At 33.2% G+C, this 25000-nt stretch overlaps 1 protein-coding gene and 1 pseudogene across 1 annotated transcript; both read left to right on the top strand.

Moving 5' to 3' along the window:
• The first annotated feature begins 11110 nt into the window (after window positions 1–11110).
• On the top strand, window positions 11111–12061 carry LOC124103276 (putative olfactory receptor 2W6). The gene has a single exon (XM_046459806.1). It carries the CDS (start codon window positions 11111–11113, stop codon window positions 12059–12061), a length of 951 nt encoding a protein of 316 aa, XP_046315762.1.
• Window positions 12062–23082: 11021 nt separating this feature from the next.
• On the top strand, window positions 23083–24783 carry LOC124103270 (mitochondrial nicotinamide adenine dinucleotide transporter SLC25A51-like; annotated as a pseudogene).
• Window positions 24784–25000: the final 217 nt, after the last annotated feature.

Genomic DNA, 25000 nt, shown 5'->3' with positions numbered 1-25000 from the left:
GTAATGTTTTGAACAACTAATAATAAAAATTAAAAAAAAGAAAAAATTAAACAAGATGATAAACCCTTAACCAAACTATCAAAAAGACCCAATTCACAAATTTAGAGATGAAAAAGGAGATCACCACAGACACTTCTATGCAGCAAATCATTAGAAAATATATTGAAAATCTATACTCCAACAAATTGGAAAATCTAGAAAACTTTGAAAGTTTTCTAAAAGACATTGACATATGACCTGCCTAAATTGAACCAGTAAGATATACAAAACCTAAACAGACCAATATCAAGCAATGAAATTCAAATAGCAATTAAAAATCTTCCAACAAAGAAAAATCCAGGACAGGATATATTCTCATCTGAGTTCTATCAAAATTTTAAAAAACTAACACCAGTCTTATTCAAATTATTCTAAAAAAATGAAAAGGAGAAAACACTTTCAAACATATTCTATGAAGCCACTATCACCCTGTTATCAACACCAAACAAATACACATCAAGAAATAAAACTACAGAACAATATCCCTGGTAAACATAGACACAAAAATCCTTGATAAAACAGTAGCAACCGAATTCAAAAACACATTAATAAGATAGCATACCATGATCAAGTGGGTTTTATTCCAGGGATGCTAGGTATGTTCAACATACACAAATTAATAAATATAATTTATCACATAAATATAACTAAGGACAAGGATCAAATGATCATCTCAATAGATGCAGAAAAGATCTTTTATAAAAATCCAGTATGCATTCGTGTTAAAAACACTGAAGAAACAAGGGATACAAGGAACTTACTTCAATATTATAAAGACAATTTGTGAAAACTCAAAGCCAACATCATACTGTATGGAGAAAAACTGAAAGTGTTTCCTCTAAAATCAGGAAGAAGACAAGGATGTCTACTCTCAACACTTTTTTTCAATATATTTCTTGAAACACTAGCCAGAGAAATCAGGCAAGAGAAAAAAATTAAAGGGAGGCAAATAGAAAAAGAAGTCTCACTCTCTCTGTTTGTAGAGGACATGATCCTATATTTATAAGACCCAAAAAACTCCGCAGAAGACTTCTAGATCTGATTTTTTTATTTCAACATAGTTGTAAAATATAAGATCAACACTCATAAATCAATAGATTTCCTATACTCCAATAGTGAATCTTTCAAGAAAGAAATCAGGAAAATGATCCCATTTACAATAACTTCAAAAAATAAAATACTTGGGAATTGATTTAACTAAAGAGGTAAAAGATTTCTACAGTGAATACTATGCAATACTGAGGAAAGAAGTGGAAGAAGATGTTAGAAGATGTGAAGACCTTGGGCTGGGGATATGGCTCAAGCGGTAACACGCTCACCTGGCATGTGCGGGGTGCTGGGTTCAATCCTCAGCACCACATAAAAAATAAAATAAAGATGTTGTGTCCACTGAAAACTAAAAAATAAATATTAAAAAAGTTCTCTCTCTCTCTCTCTCTCTCTCTCTCTCTCTCTCTCTCTCTCTCTCTTTAAAAAAAAAAGAAGATGTGAAGACCTTAGAAGATGTTGAAGACCTACCATGTTATTACATAGGCAGAACTAATATTGTCAAAATGACCATACTACCAAAAGTGTTATACATAGTTGGTGTAATCCTCATCAAAATACCAATGACATTCTTCACTGAAGTAGAAAAAACAGTCCTAAAATTCATATGGAAGAATAAAATATCCAGAATAGTCAAAGCAATCCTTAGCAAGAAGTGTTACACTGGAGGCAACACATTACCTGATCTCAAATTATACTACAGGAATATAGTAACAAAAACAGCATTGTATTGGCATCAAAACAGACTTAAAGACCAGTAGAATAGAATAAAAGTCACAGAGACAAGTCCACATAGCTACATTTATCTGATACTTGACAAAAATGCCAAAAATATATGTTGGAGAAAAGACAGCCTTTTTGTGCTGGAAAAATTGGATATCCATACACAGAAAAGTGAAACTAGATCCCTACCTCTTGCTGTGAACAAAAGTCAAATCTAATAGATCAAAGACTTAGGAATTAGTTCAGAAACTTTGCAAGTACTATAAGAAAACAAAGATTCAACACTCCAACACATCACTTCAGGCACTAACTTTCCTAAAAAGACCACTGTAACTCAAGAAATAAAACCAAGAATCAATAAGTGAGATAGCATCAAATTAAGCTTCTGCACAGCAGAAGAAACAAAAGCATGAAGAGCAAGCATACAGTATGGAAGAAAAATTTTGCCAGCTACACATCTGACAGGGGATTAATACAAAGAACTCAAAAAGCTTAACACTAAAAAGAAAACAATCAATAAATGGCAAGCCAAATAAACTAAGTAAACATTTCTCAAAAGAAGAAACAAAAAAGTCAACAAATATGTGAAAAAATGTTCAACTTCCCTAGTGACCAGAGAAATGCAAATCAAGAGTACACTGATATTTCATCTCACACCAATCAGATTGACAAGTATCAAGAACAAATAATAATAAATGCTAGTGAGGATGTGTGGGGAAAGGTACAGCCATATATCATGGCTGGGACTACAAATCAGTTCAATCACTCTGGAGAGCAGCATGGAGATTCCTTAAAAATAAAAATCTAGAAATGAAATCACCATATGACCAGCTATATGTTCTTCAGAATTTATCCAAAAAAATTAAAATCAGCATATTATAGTGATACATACTTACCAATATTTACAGCAGCACAATCCACTATAGCCAGATTATAGAACTAACCCAGGTGCTCATCAACAGATGAATGGATTTAGAAAACATACACAAATGAGTTTTACTCATCTACAAAAAAGAAGGAAAATTATGGCATTTGCTGGAAAATGCATGAAAATGGAGAACATTATTCTAAATGAAATAAGCCAGACTCACAAAATCAGGTTCAAATGTTTTGTCTCATATGCAGAAAGTAAAGCAAAATAAGGGGTAAATGGATATCACAAAGACAGAAGGATAATCGGTGGAGTAGAAGGATATTGGTAGGGATAAAGGTGGGACAGGAAAGGGGAGAAATGAAGGAATGAACTTGTTGGAATTCAGTTATTTGCATTTATAAATATACTACAGTGAATTCTGAATTTATGTCTGTAAAGCACTACTGAAAATGTACATATAAATAAATAGAAGGAAGAGCAGTATAGTAGAGGAAGCAAAACAGGGGAGGGAGGAGATGAGAGAAAGAAGAGGCATCAGGGACTGAGATTGAGCAAATTAAACTTCAGGCATGCATGATTAGGTCGAAATGAGCCCAACTATTATGTATAACTATAATGCACTAATAAATATGTTTTTAAAAAACACAAACTACAATATATGCTAGAGAAGATGTGGTAAGAAAGGAACACTTATACATTGTTGGTGGAACTGCAAATTAGTACAATCACTATGGAACTCGGTATGAATATTCCTCAAAAGAATATCAATGGGGGCTAGGGTTGTGGCTCAGTGGTGGGGCATGTGCCTCACAAATGTGGGGCACTAGGTTCTATCCTCAGCACCACATGAATAAATAAAACTAAGGTATTGTATCCATCTACAACTAAAAGAAAATTTTAAAGATCAATAATGGAAACACCATATGACCCAGTTATCCCACCCCTTGTTATTTATCCAAAAGAATTAAAATCAGCATACTATAATGATATATGCATTCAAGTCACCACAGCCAAGTTATGGAACCAGGCTAGGTGTCCCTCAGCAGATCAATGGGTAAAGAAAATGTGGTATATATACACAATGGAGTTTTACGTAGCCATAAAGAAAAATGAAATTATGTCATTTGCTGGTGAATGGATGGAACTAGATAACATTATACGAAATGAAATGAAACAAACTCTGAAAGTCAAGAGTTGAGTTTAGAGAGAAAAAAATTGTTATGGATCTTATGAAAATAGAAGGGAAGCTGCACATAGTGGTATACACCTGTAATCCCAGATATTCATGAAGCTGAGGTAGGAGGATCACAATTGCAAGACCATCCTGGGAAACTTAGTAAGGCCCTACCTCAAAATAAAAAATCCTGGGGGTGCAGCTCATTTGGAAAACAATCCTGTATTCAATACCCAGGAAGGAGGGGAGGGAAGGAAATAAAAGATGAAAAATTGAAGGGAGACTAGTAAGAAAAGATGGAGAGGGAGAGAGAGGGAGAAGGAGAGGACAAAGAGAGGTACTGAGAAATGAAATTTACCAAATTATACTATGTGGATATATGACTACATCACAACAAATCCCATTTTAAGTATAGTTATAATGCACCAATTTAAAAGATAAATAGGATACCAATACAATACAGGAAATAGTTCGGGAGAGGGAGAAAGAGATAAACAGGGGAAGTACTGGAAAATGAAATGGAACAAATTATGTTATATGCATATGTCACAATGAATCCACTATTATGTATAATTACAATGTACAAATAAAAAAAATACATATTTACTTATTTATACCCTGCCACAGTCTGGCTGGGCACAATCAGGAGCCACTTGTCAAAAGAAACTAACTTTATTTTTAGAACCACACACGCCAAACAAAACAGCCTCTCAGGAAAAACCCTCAGAGCCTCAACTGCCACCACTGGCTTTCCACAAGCCTCTCTCTCCCTCACAAGCTTCTCTCCACCTCCCACAATCCTCCTGCTCTTGAGGCCGATTGGCTGGGTCACATGGGCGGAGCCAAAAAAGTCCCCCAATGAGCAGCTCCGTGGTCTGAAAGGGCAGGGAAACAGCCCAATGAGCATCACCGCAGAGGAGCCAATCAGCTAGATGTTGCTGGGGCCGAGGAGCCAATCAGCTAGATGTTGCTGGGGCCGCTGTGAGCCAATCATCAGCCGGCAGCTGGAAGTTTGCTGGCAGCTGGAAGTTTGCTGGGGCCCCTTCAGGTGTGGCTCTCATCAATACCCCAGTAATTCCTCTTAGATACCCAACACAAATAAAAACTGTTTACTGTAACACCTTTCATGTGAACCAAAAATGCCCACCAACAAGGAAATAGATAAAATGACTGTAATATATACACACAATGAAATATTTTATAGTAGTGAAAATAGCCATAAATACACAAATTAACTTAGTAAAAATATAAAGTAAAAAAGGAAAGCCCTAAAACAGTAAATAAAATATGGTGCCCTTTCTATGTGTTCAAAAACAACTAAACTTTAAAATACATAATATTTTTGCATTCACACATATGTTGTATATGAATTATTTCCTAAAGAATAGACGTGACTAACACAAAACTCAAGGTCATGGTTTTCCTGGATTTCAGTCAGAAACAAAGAAAGAGTGTAAAAGAATGTAGATAACTTTGACATTTGGCAAGTTTCTGGTCCTTGAATAAATATTAGATTCAAGGATTTTTTTAAATTCATTGAAAATTAAACAATGATCATATGGTCATAAACCTAGAATTATTATTACTCTCTAAATTTGTTAAAATTGGATATTTTCTGTCTTGTGAACACTATACCTAGATAACTTAATTTCTCCATTTAATTAGTATCTTGCCCATTGGAGAAACTATTTTCAATTAAATGTTAATTTCTATAGCTAAGGTTTAAATATTTAATTTCCTAAGTTTGATGTAATACATAATTAAATCATTTCTTAATTTCCATCAAAGAAATATAAAAATAAAAATAAAAGATGATACATAATGTCCTAAAACAATTTTTCATAAAACTGTAATTTGGATATATGACCTCTTTGATTTGTTTAATCACCTCCATGGGGCATCAGTCCCAAAGGTCTAAGCCACATCAACACAGATAGCCTTTGCATAAATACATCCTGGATACATGGTAATGATTTTTGGAACACACATAAACAAATACAGTGCCCTTCTAGTTTAATTAGGCAATAATTTACCTACAAATATGAGTAACAAGAGAATACACTAAAAGACTACAAATATTGAGCCAAAAATACATTTAACCAAAACTGATTCATCAAGTTTTCCACCAATACCACATCTAGTTTTTCTCTAGCATCTGAATTAAATAGAGATTGCCATTAAATCTTATCTATTTCAATTGCTGAATTAAAATGTGATTGGGTTGTAATATCCATATAAATAAATTTTGGTTAATCCAATTTTTCAATAACTTGCCCCATAAGAATTTTTTTATGAATTATTAATTAAATGAATCATACTCCTAATGGAAACATGGATGAATTTGGACTACATGAGAGTGTGGCAGCTGTGGATTCTTAGCTCTTGAAAATATATTCTATTTTTTTTTACTTCTGGTAAGTATTCTCTCTTATCTGAAAAAGATACAGGGTAGAAAATAGATCCTAGTTGGCACAGGCCTTAGTCTGAAATTAAATATAAATAGAAAGTACAGTACATTTATATAATATAAAACTAATGCTAACATACGAATGCCCTCTAAGGAATGAAGGTTAATTTCAACAATGGCAGTTAGTGTATTTTGAAGTGCCTGAATGTTATCCATGCATCAAGCATATGCAAAATAATTTATATTTACTATATAATCTAATCTTCCTCACAACCATCTTACAAAATAGGTACTACTATAATAACTATTTTATCCATCAGCAGAAGCTAACAGAAGATAATTGGCTTCCTCACCTTCACATAGTGAGAAAGTGACTGAGATCAGATGTAATAAAATCACAGGTAGTCTGAATTCACAGTCTAGGGTCTTAACTATTGTGATATTGTCTTTTACTTCTTGGGCTTTGTATGGCCATGATAATATACCTCTTCCTTTATACCTAATAAAAAAGCCAATCAATTTATTTTTTAATATTTATTTTTCACTTTTAGGTGGACACAATATCTTTATTTTATTTTTATGTGGTGCCAAGAATTGAATGTTGCACATTTTTAATTCTTTCTCATTGTCTCACCACAACATTAAGTACATCTGAAGTATGATTAAATTTTTTTTACTCATTTTGTTTTAAATTGCACTAAAGAAAATAAAATGCCAAACTATGGTAGCTTATTGGGAACTGAAGTCCATAATATGAAAAATGAAAATCTGAGTTTCAAGTAAAATGTAGTATGCATCTTTTTTATTTTCTATTTCTTCAACTCCACTGTAATGTCCCATTTTTTATATTTAAATAATTTTTGTTTATTTTGTTTTTTAAAAAAACTTTATTGTATAAATTTAGGATTTAGACAATATTCAATATATGAATAGTAATGATTTAATCAAAATAATTAGCTTTTTCAACTCATTTTTAAATTGAAATTAAAATAATATTTAGTATGCAGTCCAATACTTAAATAATATGGAAAATATTTAAAAATGTTAAATGAAATGACTTATGATTGAACTCACAACATTAAGTACTATAATGTTAGAGTCTATAAACAAGTCAAAATAACACCTGGCATTTTACCAGGGGAATGTTACATAAACAAGTCTGGATGGTGCCTGGCAAAATGCCAGAGGGTGTGGTTTGAGAAGTAACAAAAGCAAGCCATTAAGTGTGGAGATTCCTTATTGGTTGACTGATGTATCTAGTTTATGCTAATTAGATAAGCTGTGTGGAATGTATAAATACTGCTCCTGTCCTGCAATAAACGGCTCCTACTCCTGCTGTATCAACGTACACAAGTTATTCGTCACCCCCCGGTTATTTTGCTGCAGCTGGACTGTGGCACTATAATGAATAATTCTTGTCATGGCAGTATTTTTAAGAATATTTAGGGCCTTATCTAAACCAAGCTTCAGATTTAACTAATGTTTTTCACTTCCTAAAAGGAGTCACATGGGGGCTAGTGTTGTGGCTCAGCGGTAGAGCGCTTGCCTAGCATATGCAATGCCCTGGGTTCAATCCTCAGCACCACATAAAAATAAATAAATAAAATATAGGTATTGTGTCCAACTACAACTAAAAAATAAATATTTTTTAAAAATTAGTCACATGTGGGGCTGGGGATGTGGCTCAAGCGGTAGAGTGCTCGCCTGGTATGCCTGCGGTCCAGGTTCGATCATCAGCACCACATACAAAGATGTTGTGTCCACTGATAACTAAAAAATAAAATATTAAAAAATTCTCTCTCTCTCTCTCTAAAAAAAAATTAGTCACATGTATTTTAGAAAATCTATACAGATTATAGACATCCACTGTGCTCTTCAACAGTATAAAACACCTGGTGTACTCTGCTCACTTTTGTACACAGTAATTTGAAATATTTGATAAACTATGATGTGTCTAGTAGAAATTAACCAATAAAACATGGAAATTTAGATCATGTATTGCTCAGAAAAACTGAAAGTGTATTTAGTCTAAAAAATAGTATATATGTAAGATTTCTCAGATAAGCCAAACTAACACAACATCATCCAGAGAAGTATAATTGTCTTTTTTTTAACTTGTCAATGGACCTTTATTTTTTTTACTTACTTATATGTGGTGCTGAGGATTGAACCCAGTGCCTCACACATGTAAGACAAATGCTCTTCCACTGAGCTACAGCTACAGTTCCAGTATATTTGGCCTTCTAACGGTTAAAATTATGGAAGTCAATATTATAAACATTAGGACAGTGGATACTCCAGGGGACAGCGAGGCAGTATAATAGAGATAATAGGTAACTTTCTATTTCTTCACTCAGGTGATAGTTAAAAAAAATATTTTCTTATATTACTCAAGCTTCTACTTTTGTTTGTGTATCCCTCTTTTATTTTATAATGGTAATAACATATGGTGGGTTTTTTAATTAAGGCATGTTGAAATAACTTATTCTGTGTTGTTTTTATAATAAAGAAAGAGATTCAGTGCCTACATGTTACAAGGAAGCATTCTTAGCATTGATTAAAGGAAGAAAAGCACTCCATGTACAACTGACTTGCCTGTCATAAATGTTGTATGAAATATGAGTTGTGTGAATAATCTGTGGAAGGATAGCCTATGCAAGAACAAAAGCTGGATTTTGAGGTCCACTTCAACTTTAAAATTAATGCTTTGAAAGTTATCAGTACCATAACAATTTTAAGCAATCAAAACATCCCAGTATTTTTGTATTTAGGGAGCTCAAGCCATCTTCTGTTCATGGGCTTTATCACCTCAATAAATACATTATAATTGTACATATTTATGTGCAAATGTATGTCTATACTTTTTAAGAGTTATGGGAAAAGATTTAAGACAATCAAGATTAGCTTTAAACCATGATGGTAAAATAACTAGTGTGAAACATGAAGAGAATAAAGAATACATAGAATAATAATGATTCAGATATAAGTGGATATGGTTTATCAATTTTAGAATTATGTAATAACACAGCTCCAAGTGCTATCACAAATATTAACCCTCACAACCTACCATTGTGTAAGGGGCTATTATTATAGTCTATGATTATATTCTATTCTTTACATATAAAGAACCTGGTACACAATCAGGTTAAATAATTACACACACACAAAAAAAAAACATGCTTCCCAGTGGTGGAGCTGTGATTTGATGCGGGCAATTGGAGTTTAGAATCTGTACTTAAGCACTGTGCTTGACTTAACTGACACCCTACTATGTAAAAATGAGACATTCTCTAGTTAAATTGAATTCACAGTTTTTACTGAGGAAAAACTATATCTTTATCTCATCCAATCTGATAATAAAAGTATCTTCCATATGACCATTATGTTATCATCATGTTTTAACTAAAGTGCTTATATTAATCATACTTGAGATATTTTATCTATATTTTATAATGCAACTGAAATAATTCAAGTGTTTATTCCTTGTCTGCAAAGACACTGTAAAAGTAAAGTATACTGGGTCTGAAGTGTATGGTCAGAAATAACATATAAAAAAAATAATTCAATTATTAAAGAGTCTATATTTTTAATGATACAAAACTCAGAAATAGTAAAATAGATTAAATCTTTATCCCTGTATGTACTCATTTTAGCATAAAAGATATGATCATTTTATAGAAAGGGTTCCAAAGCAACAAAAGATTCACTCATGTGATCAGTAAATTTTACAAGTATAAACAATTTACTGATAGTTTAATAAACTATTGTTTTCATTACCTGTCTACCTAATTTGGCAAACTGGACACATGATAGGAGCTTATAATGATGGTTGCTATGTGTTTGTTGTGACCAAAAGTTCAATTCTTAACTTTGTAACAAATAGATTAGCTTAGTTAGGTAATGAAGTATTAGTAATTATAACAATTGCCAAAAACATGGCATCTATACATGTAAATAAATATAATGAAAAAATATTGGCCAGGTGCAGTGACACATACTTATAACCCCCCTGGCTCAGGAGGCAGAGGGAAGGGGATTACAGGTTCAAAGCCAGCCTCAGCAACTTAGTGAGGCCCTAACCAACTTAGAAAGAACCTGTCTCTAACTACATATATAAAAAGAGCTGGGGCATGGCTCAGTGGTTGAGTGCTTCTGAGTTCAATCTCCACTACCAGGGAAAAAACAGAAGAGAAGAAAAGAAAAGGAAAAATAATATTTCTCAGCAACCAAAACACAGTTTTTTAAAAGTATAGCTATGAATGCCAGAATTATTACAAAAAGCAGGAAAAATATGAGTACTAAAATAAGTGCAGTAAAAGAGATTATCAGATAAAGATGTTTAGTAATGAATGTGGAAAATTGTTTCTGCTACCAAACAGTGGAGTTTAAAAAGTAAACATGCCATTTTACTTTTTTACCTCAAGCACAGCTCCTTTGATAAAGGAAAGACATCATAATCAAGTGATCAAGAGACAAATAGTGTCATGGTTCCAAGGAGAAAAAACTCCTCAAAATATATCCCACTCTTAAAATCATGTGATTGACTTTATGGATTTATTGCTTAATTAAAATACATGGAACCATGGATAACATGGCATATTAAGGCTTTTCAATGATTTACAATTCAGTGTGATTGCATATAGCATATTATTTTTAGAATCACTTTAGCTTTGGTGGAATATGGAGATACCAAAGTCATGAAAACAAATATGAAAAATGAGCCAAATGGGGGGAAAGCATTCAATTAATTAAGTTTTGATACTCATGACAAACATCAGAGATTTAGAATTCTACCTAAAGCTAATACTGTCTTTGATTACCATATTATTGTCTTCCATAAGAAACAATGGAAACAAGCAATGGAAGTTTCAGAACAGACTTCATCCTTCTAGGGTTTTCTGATCAACCTCAACTAGAGAGCATCATCTCTGTGGTTGTCTTCATCTTCTATATTGTGACTCTGGTAGGAAACACAACCATCATTCTTGTATCTTATCTAGACACCCAGCTTCATACCCCCATGTATTTCTTCTTATCTAATTTGTCTTTTTTGGACCTCTGTTATACAACTAGCATTATCCCCCAGATGCTGGCAAATATATGGGGTCCCAAAAAATCTATTACATATGGAGGGTGTGTGCTCCAATTCTTCTTTGCCCTTGACCTGGGAGCCACAGAATGTCTTCTCTTGGCTGTGATGGCCTATGATCGCTATGCTGCTGTTTGTCAACCTCTTCACTACACAGCAATAATGCACCCTGAGCTTTGCCAAAAGTTGGTGCTGACCTCCTGGTTCGGTGGTCTTGGCAGTGCCTTAATTCTTTGCTCTTTGACTATGAAGTTGCCAAGATATGGACACCGGGAAGTAGATAATTTTTTCTGTGAAATGCCAGCACTGATCAAGATGGCTTGTGTCTATTCAAAAGTAATTGAGATTGTTGTCTTTACTCTTGGAGTTATATTTCTTCTAGTACCTCTATCATTAATTCTCATTTCATATGGAGTTATCATTCGAGCTGTAATGACAATCAAGTTGGCAGCAAGGTGGAAAAAGATCCTTAATACATGTGGTTCTAACCTCACAGTAGTAACTCTATTTTATGGAACACTCATTTATATGTACATGAAACCACAGAACAGCACATCTCGAGAACAAGGAAAGTTCTTTACTCTCTTTTACACAGTCATCACACCAAGCCTTAATCCTCTGATCTACACTTTAAGAAACAAAGATGTGAAGAGTGCAGTGAAGAGAATATTACAGATTAAAAAAAACATTCAACAAAGTCATGAGTGACAAAGAAAAAATGCGTCAAAGCACAGAAAAGCAAAGAAATATTGTTCTTTATTAATGAAGTTTAATTAATTTATTCAAATACATGAATACATGTCTAAAATTTACCAGAATTTGTACCAGAGACTTTTAACTTTGTAAATAGATATTAAATTGAGGAAATACTAAGGAGATAAAGATATATATGTAAAACATAAGCACCAAGACCAATCATGGACTATAGGTAAAAATGTAATGATGAAATATAATAAATACAATAAATATATATAAGGTATTAAAGAATCTATTTTAAATCAGTATTATTTGAAGCTACGAATCTTTTTCTTCCCTGTTTTATTAATTTTCTGAGAAATAACACATCCCTTCATTCACATGATGGACTGGATCAACCAATGTGGTAAACACTAACAATCAAACAATACACATTCCACCTCAAAGTTTAATTGGACATATGGTCACCATGCTGCAAATCACATTTCATAGTGTAGCCTCTATCAGTACAATGTCACGGTAGTTATGGGTACAAATTCTAAATATCTTTAATATGAACCTACTTACTCTCACCTACCTCACTTCCCTTCCTGTTAGCTGGAATGTGAATGTGGATGGTATCTCACTTGGACCATGCAAATGGGTACAGAACCCTAAGAGAAAATATACAGTAACCCACTGGCAGAGCAATGCCTCCAGACCATTGTGTAATAATAATCAATTAACTGTGTATTTGTGTCTCTCTGTTGGAATAGCTTAGCTCTAACCCTTAGAAGACCTTATAAGGAATTTGGGCTATGTCCTGGAGGGAGCTGTGGTCCTTGGACAAGAAGCATCAACATCAACTGAAAAATTATTAAATACAAATTCTTAGGCCTCACCATAGAACTACTGAATAAATAATTTGAGGATAAATCCAGAAATATACATTTTTTTAAACAAACATTTCGAGTGATTCTGCTCAGGTTAGAGTTTGAGAACCACTGTTGCAGGAAAACTAGTAGATATAAAGTTTCTCTAAACATTAAATAAATGAGGTTTGGTAGATCTGAATTACTTTCCTCCCTGGTAGATATGGAAGATAAAATGAATACCAATTTCTCAAAGCATTTACATAAATACCCTAAAATGTCAGACTAAAGATCAGGAACAATCCATTAAAGACCTCTTTTCTATCACCAGAAAAATGAGGAAAATAAGAAGTTTCACTTAAGATTAAATTAAATCAGTGTAAAGTGTACTTCTTATTTAATACCATACTCTTTAGACATTTTGGTTTTATGATATTCTATTTTTGTTGGATGTGGTGGTAGTTTATGGTTATTTCTTACAAAAGAGCTTGAACCTCTTAATTAGCAAAAAAAAAAATTAGTGATTTTTTTCTTTGCTCCACATTTATCACTTTGTTTTGCTGGTAAATACATTCAAAGTCTGGAGGTCCCTGTCCTGGAGAATAAAGTAATCTACTTCTCTATAAATAAACTAACTCAGAGATTTGAAATCCTCTCTGCAAGTGATAAATTCCCCATTTCTGCAGTACTCTTACTGTGACATTTCATAGGCAGAGTTGTACACAACCTACATGAAGTAATTGGATGAAGGAATAAGAGTACTAAGGACTTACAATCTTTTATCTCCAATACTTAAACCCTGTAGTTCCCAATTTTTTTGGTGAAACATGATATCTTTGTTTTACATGAATACATGTCTAAAATTTACCAGAATTTGTACCAGAGACTTTTAACTTTGTAAAAAGATATTAAATTGAGGAAATACTAAGGAGATAAAGATATATATGTAAAACACAAGGACCAGACCAATCATGGTCTTTGCATGTGTCTTTACAATTGTCAGTTGTATAAGTCTTTGTAAAAGTGAAGAATATGAGAGTGATATTACACAACAGTTAAAGCATGAAGACAATACAAAGGTTATAGTGTTATAAGGACTATGGAAGAAAGACAAAGGTAAAAAATGACAAAATTATGGCCACTGAAAATGAGTATCAACTTTGTGATGAAAGCCTATCTCAATTTTTGACAGATATTATATTTATCACTTTAAAACCTTCTAAGCAACTTCTCTAACCAATTAAATCTTACCTCATATGAAAATTCCTGAAAAACCTCAGTGTCTTCTAAACTCTCTCAAAATTCAGACCATATAAATATTAAGCCATTGTCCAGGATGGGGATAAAGTTCAGTTAGTAGAGTGCTTGCCTCATATGCACAAGGCCCTGGGTTCAATCCCCAGCACCCACACACACCAAAAAAAAATTAACTCATTTTCCCATTTTATTTGAGTTTGTATGTGTGTTAGAAGAAAAGACACTGGTGAGTTTCTCAACAACATAGAGCTTCCTATTAATAGGTATGAGTAGTAGGAACATGAAGTTAAGGGGATAATTCTACAAACTAGACCTACATGCTGGCTGTCCACATGCTGTCTTTTAAAAAGCAATTTACCATTGTGGCCATTATGGCACTGCTCTGTCTTAATTCAGTAGGATGCCATATTCCCTGACAAATAACCTATTATCCTCAGGGATATTCTCCCAGGGTCAAAAAATACATGAAGAAAGACTCCTCCTTGCTGACATAAATGGACCTGAAAGGGGGACATGTGGCCTTAACACAGACCACTACACAGACCAAAAAAGTCCAACACTCAAGAAGACAAAAAACAATAAAAGCAAAAGTCTACCAACCATAAAATCTGTAAAAGCAAGTTCCAATTAGAACCCATCAGCACAGGTCAAAGGAACGGAAAGTTGCCTTTAGGTTTTTAAAATGTCATTTCAATTTCAACACAATGGTAAAATTTCTCTTCTATTATGGTTTGGATATGTGGTGTACCCCAAAAGCTCATATGTGAGACAATGTAAGGATGTTCAGAGGTGAAATTATTAGATTATGAGAGGTGTAACAATCCATGGCTTAATCCACTGATATGGATTAACTGTGTAATAATTACAGGCAGGAAGGTTGTGATTGGAGGAAGTAGGTCACTGTAGGCATACTTTTGGTGTATATATTTTGTCTCCAGTGAGCAGTGTTCTCCATCTGCTTCCTGATTGCCATATCCTAGGCTGCCTTCTTCCCCCAAGTCCTTCCACCAGGCTTGGATGTTCTGCCTCACCTTATGCCTAAAACTAAGGAGTTGGTCATCTATGGACAGAGATTTCTAAAACCATGGGCACCTCCTCTAAAATTGTCCTTTATCAGGTCTTTTAGCCACAACCATGAAAAAGCTGATGAAAATATCCCCCCCATGGGTTTCACGTGGATACCTATGGGTAAGATCATGCTCAGTAGAGACTTAAATTTTTGATGCAATCTTACTGTCAAAATTAAGAGATGGTACTTGGGCAGTATTCTCTAAAACCTTCCCTAAAGCCCCCTACAAAACTGGGGAACCAAGGGGATACAACATCACTCTCCTCTCTAAGAAGACCCACTCTCTCCCTGAGGACATCTTTCCTTCCTCCTATAATAAATTCTGCTATATTTTTACTATGTTTTGCATCTTGCCTGAAATATTCTCATACAAGAACATAAGAACTAAAAAACACAACATGACCCCCAGTAACAACTTGGGAGAATAACCTTTGTTAACATTATATTTTTGCTATGTCTAAATTGATTTTTGACATGAATTGCATATTCAATAAATGTCTATAGAATGATTAAGTAAATTATTAGTCATTTATTAAATCTTCATGAAAATATTACCAATTCTGCAGAATAAGGAAAATATCCATTGGGTAATATGGAAGCAATATCTTTAATTTATGTTAATGTTTAAGTCACTTAAAACACCTCTGACTTAGAGGAAGAGAAAGGTAATACAGTTTTTCTTTCACAGGCATAATATTGTAAAATCTTCAATATATATTTTCTTCAAATATATTTCCTTGGAAATTAGAAAAATAAGAATAAAATCATCCTTATTATCTCTAGCCCATAAATAGTCATGGAAATTTTTAGTTGATTTTATTTATTCCTATTTATATTAAAGTTTTAATCATATTCCATTTGGTATCCTTTATTTCTCTCAATGCATGCTTTTATATCAATGATGATATCACCCCCAAGGGGGTAAAAGTCAAAACTGAGGAAAAGTGACAAAAATCAGATATTAAAATGGTTGGTGGCTCTTCAAAAGGCACTACACCATATACATACACAGTATATGTATGGCATTAAAATCATTAGGAAGGAAATGATGATAATAAAAACAAAACAGGTTGAGAATACTTGGTGTTGGGTTTTCCCTCTCTGTAAAGATAATTGGAAGAAAGTCTCCCTCTAAAGCAAAGGATAGGCACACTCAGGTTCCAGCACCTGATGAAGGCCTTAATAGTCTTCTAGGTTAAGAATTCAATATGCATCATTTAGTAAATCAAGTTAAAATATTGGAAATTTACTGGCACTATATATTTTTTAAGTGTGGGAGTAAAGTGTTGTTAGTAATTTGGGGAAACAGACATCCCATTTCTTCTTCATTGTATTAGGTACATGCTACTTCATAAACATTTTTTTAAAAAAATAAACAGAATTAACTTTTGGTCAGGACATCTCAACAAGACAGTAGAATGCCTACCTCCTTTAGCCACACCATACCTGCATATAGTCACTACCCAGTTAATCCATTCAAAAGTGGATTAATGGACTGATTAAATTCAGGTTTCGATAATCTGATCATTTACCTCTAAACTTTCTTGCATAATCTCACACATTAGTTTTCGGGGGACACCTAATATCTAACTAAACAGTGGGGTCTTCAATTTTAAAAAATAAAGATTACTAATTAGTGATACAAAAATATATGAAAGTACAAAACACACTGGAAGAGTAAGTACACAATCAAATTGAGAATCCTATTGTAATGTATGTGTAAATAACTTCAGTAGGAAGGTTAAAAGACAAAACTAGTTAAAATAATAAGAAAATATACAAATAGCCAGCAAGTGTAGCCAAAAATGCTAAAATCAGTAATCATCAGGGAAGTGAAAATCAAAATCACAGTGAGATATCACCTCACCCCAGTTACAAAAAATATTATTTTTAAAAACATAAGAAATACTGGTGAGGATGCAGAATATTGGTGACACTTATCACTGTGGGTAGGAATATAATTTAGTACAGCCATTATGGGAAATGGTAATGGAGGCTCCTCAAAAAAAAATAGAAATAGAACTGCCATTGAATACAGCAATGCCACTTCTGGGTATACATCAAAAGAAAATAAAATCAACATATTGACAAAACATCTACACTTGTATGTTTATCTCAGCCCTATTCCCAGTAGTCAAGAAAAAGAATCAGCTTAGGTGTTCATCAGTGGAGGGATAGATAAAAGTGAGATAAGAAGAGATACAGATAATGTGGTATATCTATTATTCAGCCACAAAAAAAATTTTAAATCCTGTCATTTGCCACAACTGGATGAACTTTAAGGATATGTTATATGAAATAAGTCAGACACAGAAAGACAAAGACTGCATGTTTTCACTTGCATGTGGAAGCTTAAAAGGTTGATTTCCTACAAGTAAAGAGTAGAATAGCAGTGACCAGAGCCTGCAAACAGTGGAAGGAGGAGAATAAAGGGAAGATGGTTACAGGTACAGGACCAGTTTGATAGAAGGAATAAATTCTAATGGACTATAGCACAATAGGATAACTATGATTAATGATATTTAATTGTATATTTCAAAATAAAGGATTATGAATGTTCTCTAACACAAAGAAATGATAAATGTCTGAGGTAATGGACATAACAATTACTCTGATCTGATACTTACACATTGTATACATGTACTGAAATATCACACCACTCCTTATAAATATGTACAATTATGACCAATTAAAAAATAAATATATGAGTATATATTTAATATAAGAAGATGAAGAAGACAAAAGTAAATCAAAAGATATGCTATGAATTAGAAGAATGAATGAATATTATTAGATTGTCCTTCCTATCCTAAATGATCTATAGTTTCAATGCAGTCCCTATCAAAACCCCAATGATATTCTTCACAGAAATGGGAAAATAATCCTAAAATTCATATAACCACAAAAGATCAAAAGCAAATTGATCTTAAGCAAGTACAAAACTGGAGGCATTAACTACCTGAAAAGGCTATAATAATCAAACAGAATTTTAATGCCATAAAAACAGAAACATAGACAAACGCAACAGATTATAGGATTCAAAAATAAATTCAAACATTTAATGTTAACATCAATTGATTTTTTTGAGAAAGTTTGTCAAGAACACATTCAATGGAGCAAAAAAATCACTTCCATAAACAATACTGAAAAAAATAGATATTTATATGTAGAAGAATAAAATTACACTCACCTTACATTATATAAAAATTAACTCAAGTGGATTTAAAATTTAAACCTAAGACTTAAAACTGCAAAATTTCTAGAAAAATGATAGGTGAAAAGCTCTACAACATTGATCTGGATAAGGATTTTTTTATTTGATCCAGAAAACACAGACACTAAAAGAAAATAAATAGTATTACATCAAACACAAAGTTTTTACACAACAATGGAAACAACAGAATGAAGGGACAACCTACAGACTGGGAGAAAATAGTTGCAATCCATACATCTGATAATATGTGTGTGTATCCAAAATACATAAGGAACTCAATTCAATAACAAGAAAACAAATAATTTGATTTTAAAATGTAGAAAGAACATGAAGAGACATTTCTCAAAAGTAGACATACAAATGGCCAACAGGAAAAATTATTGAACACCACTAATCATCAGGGAAATGGAAATTAAAACCAAAATGAGACATCACCTCACACCTTTTGTAATGGCTATTATCAAAAAGACAGAAGATAACAAGTGTTGGCAAGAATGTGGAGAAACGTGAACATTTGAACACTGTGAGAAAATACATTCTCACAGCTATTATGAAAAACAGCATAAAAGTTCTTGAAAAAATTTAAAAATAGAACTACAATATGATCCAGCAATTCTTCTACTGGAGATATATATATATATATATATATATATATATATATATATATATATATATATATATATATAATTAGATATAATATATGTTATTAGATTGTCTTTCCTACCCTAAGTGATCTACAGATTCAATGTAGTCCCTACCAAAATTCCAATGAGATACATATAGAGAGAGAATGAAAGACAGACAGACAGATAGATAGATAGATAAATAGATAGATAGATAGATAGAGATATATGAGAATCTCCAAAATTAATGAAATCATAATCCCCCCCAAAAAATCTTTACCCATGTTTATTTCAGCATTATCCATGAGAGCCAAGATATAGAATCAACCTGCAACCATCAGTGAATGTGTGGATCAAGAAAACGTGCTACAATCCAGATCTTAAACTATACCACAGAGCTATAGTAATAAAAGTGGCATGCTATTGGCACCAAAATAGACACATAAGCCAGTGGCACAGAAGAGAAGACACAGGGACAAACCCACACAAATACAGTTATCTCATACTAGACAAAGATGCCAAAAACATTCACTGGAGAAAAGATAGCCTATTCAACAAATGGTGCTGGCAAAACTGGAAATGCATATATAGCAAAATGAAATTAAAACTCTATCAAATCACAGTGGATCAAAGACTTAGGCACTAGAACAGAAACCCTGCGCCAAGACCCCTAAAGCTCAAGAAATAAAATCAAGAATCAATACATGGGATGGATTCAAATTAAAAATATTTTTTCAGCAAATGAAACAATCAGTAATGTGAGGAGAGAGCCTACAGATTGGGAGAAAATCTTTACCACACGCACCTCCAATAAAGCATTAATCTCTAGGATATATAAAGAACTCAAAAAACTTAACACCAAAAAAAAAATAATCCAACCAATAACTGCAATAAGGAACTGAACAGATACTTCACAGAAGAAGATATTCAATCAATCAACAAATATATGAAAAAGTGTTCAACATCTCTATCAATTAGAGAAATGCAAATCAAAACTACACCAAGATTTTCATCTCACTCCAGTCAGAATGGTAATCATCAAGAATATAGGCAACAATAAATGTTGGCGAGGATGTGGAGGAAAAAGTACACTCAGACATTGCTGGTGGGACTGAAAATTAGTACAACCACCATGGAAAGCAGTATGGAGGTTCCTCAGAAAACTGGGAATGGAACAACCTTTAGACTCAGATATCCCACTCCTCAGTTTATACTAAAGGACTTAAAATCAGCATACTAAAGTGATACAGCCATGACAATGTTTACAGCAGCTCAAATCACTAAAGCTAACTATGAAACCAACCTAGGTGTCCTTCAATAGATGAATGGATAAAGAAAATGTGATATACATGTTCAATGGAAAATTACTCAGCCTTAAAGAAGAATAGAAATTATGACATTTGCTGGTAAATGGATGGAGTTAAAAGAATATCATACTGAGTGAAATAAGCCAATCCCAAAAAACCAAAGGGCAAATGTTTTCTCTAATGTGCAGATGCTAATTCACAATAGAGGGGGGAAACTAGAGAAGAATAGAGTTACCTTAGATTAGATAGAGGGAAGTGAAGGGAAGGGAGGGGAGGAGAGGGGGGTGTCATTATAGGAAGGATAGTAGAACAAAACAGACATTAGTAATTTATGCATATATATAACTGCATGACTAATGTGATTCTACAACAGGTACACTCAGAAAAATTAGAAATTATATCCCATCTATGTATACTATATTAAAGTACATAAATGCATTTTAGTGTCATGTTTAACTAACAAAAATAAAATTTAAAATTTTTTTTAAATATTTGTAAGAAGAAAATGTGGTATAAAAAACAATGGAATCCTAACCAGCCTTTAAAAAGAAGGAAAACCTGTAATTTGCAACAACATAAACCTGTAGGACATTATGTTAAGTGAAATTAGGCAGGCAGAGAAAGACAAATTCCATGATCTCAATTATATCTCAAATTACAATGCTAAAGTTGCAGAAGAAGAGAATAGATGGGCTTAACAAAGTCTGAGGGGAATGAGGGCACTGAGGAGATGTTGGTCAAAGGAAATAAATTTCAGTTAGATTAGAGAGGAATATGTGCAACAGTCCTATTGCAAAGCATGATGACTATAGTATATAATAATGTATGATAGTCTTAAAAGTTACTAAGAGTAGATTTTAATGATTTTCATCACAAAAATAATAAGTATATGAGTTTATGTATAATTAATTAGGTCAATTTAGCCATTCCACAAAGTATACATATTTCAAAAAAATCATATTGTATGTAAAATATATATATAATTTGTCAATTTAATTAATTTTAAGATAATTAAAAATAAGTGGAAATTGCAATGTATTTTTATCAAAAAAAAATAATTATTTTCATCAAATTAATTGTCTCTTGAAGGAAACCAGCACTTAGGCTGAGAAGACTACAATTTCCTCACTGGCAGTCTTTAGTCACTAAGTTTTGATATATTATCCAAAGGAAAAAATAATGTGATCACTTTCTGTAATAAATACAAAATTTGTGTGCCTGGTAAATAGCTCACAAAACAAGCATAATTATAATTTGCCAAAATTCTTCATTAGTTATAATATGTTCCTTCAAATGATGCTTTTTCCAAATGGCTTTAAAGTAAAATTTATCAATTTATAAATTTTAAAAACAATATCTAAAGTTTGACCAGATTTCTTCACCTTTACTTCATAACAATTAGTCATAAAATGCATTCATACACAAAAAGTAAACATTTTAATACATGGATGACTAATGGTAGCAGAATTGATTTTAATATTAGATTCTGTTATGTGCAAGTTATTGTAATAGATACTGGAGACACTAAAGGGAACAAAAGTTTATCTTTGGTCACAGATCTTATAGAAATTATCATTGCATGAATCAAGACAATTTCATCTTTGAAAAAAAATTTAAATTCCATGGTAGTATAGGATATCAGTATGTAATTGTTGATCCACAAGGAAAATGATGTACAACAAGAGGCAAAATGCCTCTATGCAAGTGAAATCATAATAGTAGTTATGAAAAAAAAACTGTAGTCAACTGAACTTCATTTCTCATAGCAAGACATTCTGATGACGTTTTTTAAGATGATATATAATGGAATCAACTGCAGGAGATTTTTAGATGACAGAACAATACCACCTCTCAAAGCACACACTCTTATTTGTCAAAAGACTGATACTCAGCCATGATTAAAAACTAGTCACTTATAAGCTGAATGTTTTCTCTAATATGTGGATGCTAATTCACAATAAGCAGGGGAGTTAGGAAAGACTTGAGTTACTTTACATAGAGGGAAGTGAAGGGAGGGGAGAAGGTATAGGAATAGGATAGTAGAATGAATCAGACATTTTTACCCTATGTACATATATGACTGACTATACAACCAGTGAGATTCAATATCATGTACAACCAGAAAAATGAAAAATTATATTCATCTGTGTATGATGTATCAAAGTGCATTCCACTATCATGTGTAACTAATTAGAAAAATAAATAAATAAATTTTTAAAAAATTCATAAAATTAGAAAATCAAGGGTTAGGGCATTCAGAACTTCTGAACAGGCCTGCACAGGCAATGACTAGCAGGTTCACTCCTGTGGGCCTGTAGCTCCAGGCGTGGTGCCTGGCACATGTGGACCTGGAAGTTCAGTTATCAAAACTGACTCCAGAAGAGAGACCTAATGGAGCAGTAACATGGAACAAACTAGGAAATTTACCAAAGAGCTGTCATCCCCTAGAACAGCAGGTTCAGCTGATGTTACAGGTTAAAAAGAATTCTTCTTGAAAAGATGGTGGAAGGAGACAGACATCATTACCCTAGGTACACGTAAGATTGCACGAATGGTGTGACCCTACTTTGTATACAACTAGAGAAGTGAAAAATTGTGCCCCATTTGTGTACAACGAATCAAACAATATTCTGCTGTCAAGTATAACTAATTAGAACACATAAATAAATTTTTAAAAAAAATTCTTGATGAAAAAGAAAGGTCTTAAGCAACATGATGAATTCAGAAACTCATGAAAAGAGGCCATATCTCCTAACATCTTCAAAACAAGATATATCACCTTACATTATAAATATTAGTGAAATGAAGCCTTACTTGTGTGGCTGCTATGTAGCTTTCAACAATGTAGCAATCACATTTCATATTCAGAAAATTCTCTTTTAACAGCAACCATATGGAATAAAAACTCCAGATACACTACTTTAGTTAAGGAGGGATGGATGTCAAAATTTGTATGGCAGGACTTTTTCCTCCATTAATTTAGAAAGTAACTATACTGGCACTTATGTTTGGTCTGTATGAGGATTGGGGGAGAGGGGAGTGGGGTACATACCAGGGATTGAACACAGAGGCACTTTAACAATAAGCCACATACCAAGCCCTATTTTGTTTTGTTTTGTTTTATTTTGTTTGTTTTGTTTTGTTTTGTTTCCTTTTTGAAACAGGGTAAAAAAAGGGATCTCTGTAAGTTGCTAAGTCTGAACTCAAACTTGCAATCTCCTATCTCAGGGTCCCAAATTGCTGATATTACAGATATGCATCGCCACACCCAGCTTTTTTTTAACTTTTTTTATTTGTTAAATTTAGATATACATGACTGTTTTAGTCTGCTTTTTTCACTGTTGTAGCTAAAGGATCAGACCAGAACAACAGCAAGGAGGAAAGGTGTATTTGAGGGCTCACGGTTTCAGAGGTTTTATTCCATAGAAGGCTGGCTCCATTCCTCAGGGCTTGAGGTAAGGCTGAACATCATGGCAGGAGAGGGTAGCACAGGGCAGCAGCCCACATCAGGATGGTGATCAAGAAACAGAGAAAGAGACTCTACTCTCCAGATACAAAATATATACCCCATAGCCACACCCAAATTAACCACTTTCTCCAGCTACACCCCACCTGCCTCCAGCTACCACTCAATTAATCCCATCAGGAATTAATTCACTGATTGGGTTGACTCTCAGAACCCAATCATTTCTCCTCTGAACCTTCTTGCACTGTCTCACACATGAGCTTTAGAGGACACCTCACATTCAAATCACAACAATGACAGTAGAGTGTATTCTGACATACATGCATGGAGCCACACCCTGCTTTGTATGAAGATTTACTGTGCCTTCTTTAAATGCATTCAGTGCCCCAGAGTTTGAAATCCATGGCATAGCTGTACTTTCAGGGACAATAGAAGACATTTTCACTCCATTGAAAAGAGTTCAGACATTGATTGCTTCAAGACCACAAGCATCATGACAAATTTACAAACACTTATCAGGCTTTCATTTCATGAAATGCTATAAAATTGGAAGGTATTATCAAGGCTTGGTGCCCATTCTTTCAAATACAAAGTCAGTGATGTCCTTTCCTTTGGTCTTCATGTCCCATTAAGGAGCATCTGCCTTCTAAAGCTACTCACAGTGCTTATTCAGTCAATGGCTTCATCTCTGGGAGGTGCCATATTGGGGATTCTTGTTTTTTTTCTTATTAATGTAAAAACTCACATTTTGGTCTCAAATTTGTAGGGAATTTCAATCTTTCCTTAAGGTTTTCAAAATTATCCAGCAAGAATAGGACTTAAAACTGACAAATAATTTCAGAGGAACCCATCTGAATTACCATGGGGCCACCATCTCTTGGGGCATAATCAATGCTACTTATGAGTTCTTGTTAAAGGTTATATTTTTTAAAAAAGGTCATTGGTGAAGTGCCATTTGTCAACTAAATAGATATAATAATGAAATTTGGTCTAATTTCTAATTCACTCAAATATAAGTTGATGTGATTGGGTCCAGGACACATGAATATGGGCAGAGTTATTTTCCTTAAGCATCAGAAAATTTTTTAAAGGTTTCAATAGGAAATTTTAATTGTTGTTATTGTTGTTGTTTTCATCATTACCCCAAAGCTTGAGGTTAACCAC

Source organism: Marmota monax, unplaced genomic scaffold (assembly GCF_021218885.2).
Source record: "Marmota monax isolate L192 unplaced genomic scaffold, Marmota_monax_Labrador192_F-V1.1 WCK01_AAM20220418_F8-fsc00280, whole genome shotgun sequence".
NCBI lineage: Eukaryota > Metazoa > Chordata > Mammalia > Rodentia > Sciuridae > Marmota > Marmota monax.
The sequence above is the reverse complement of the archived record's forward strand: the minus strand, read 5'-3'. Positions and strand labels throughout refer to the sequence as shown.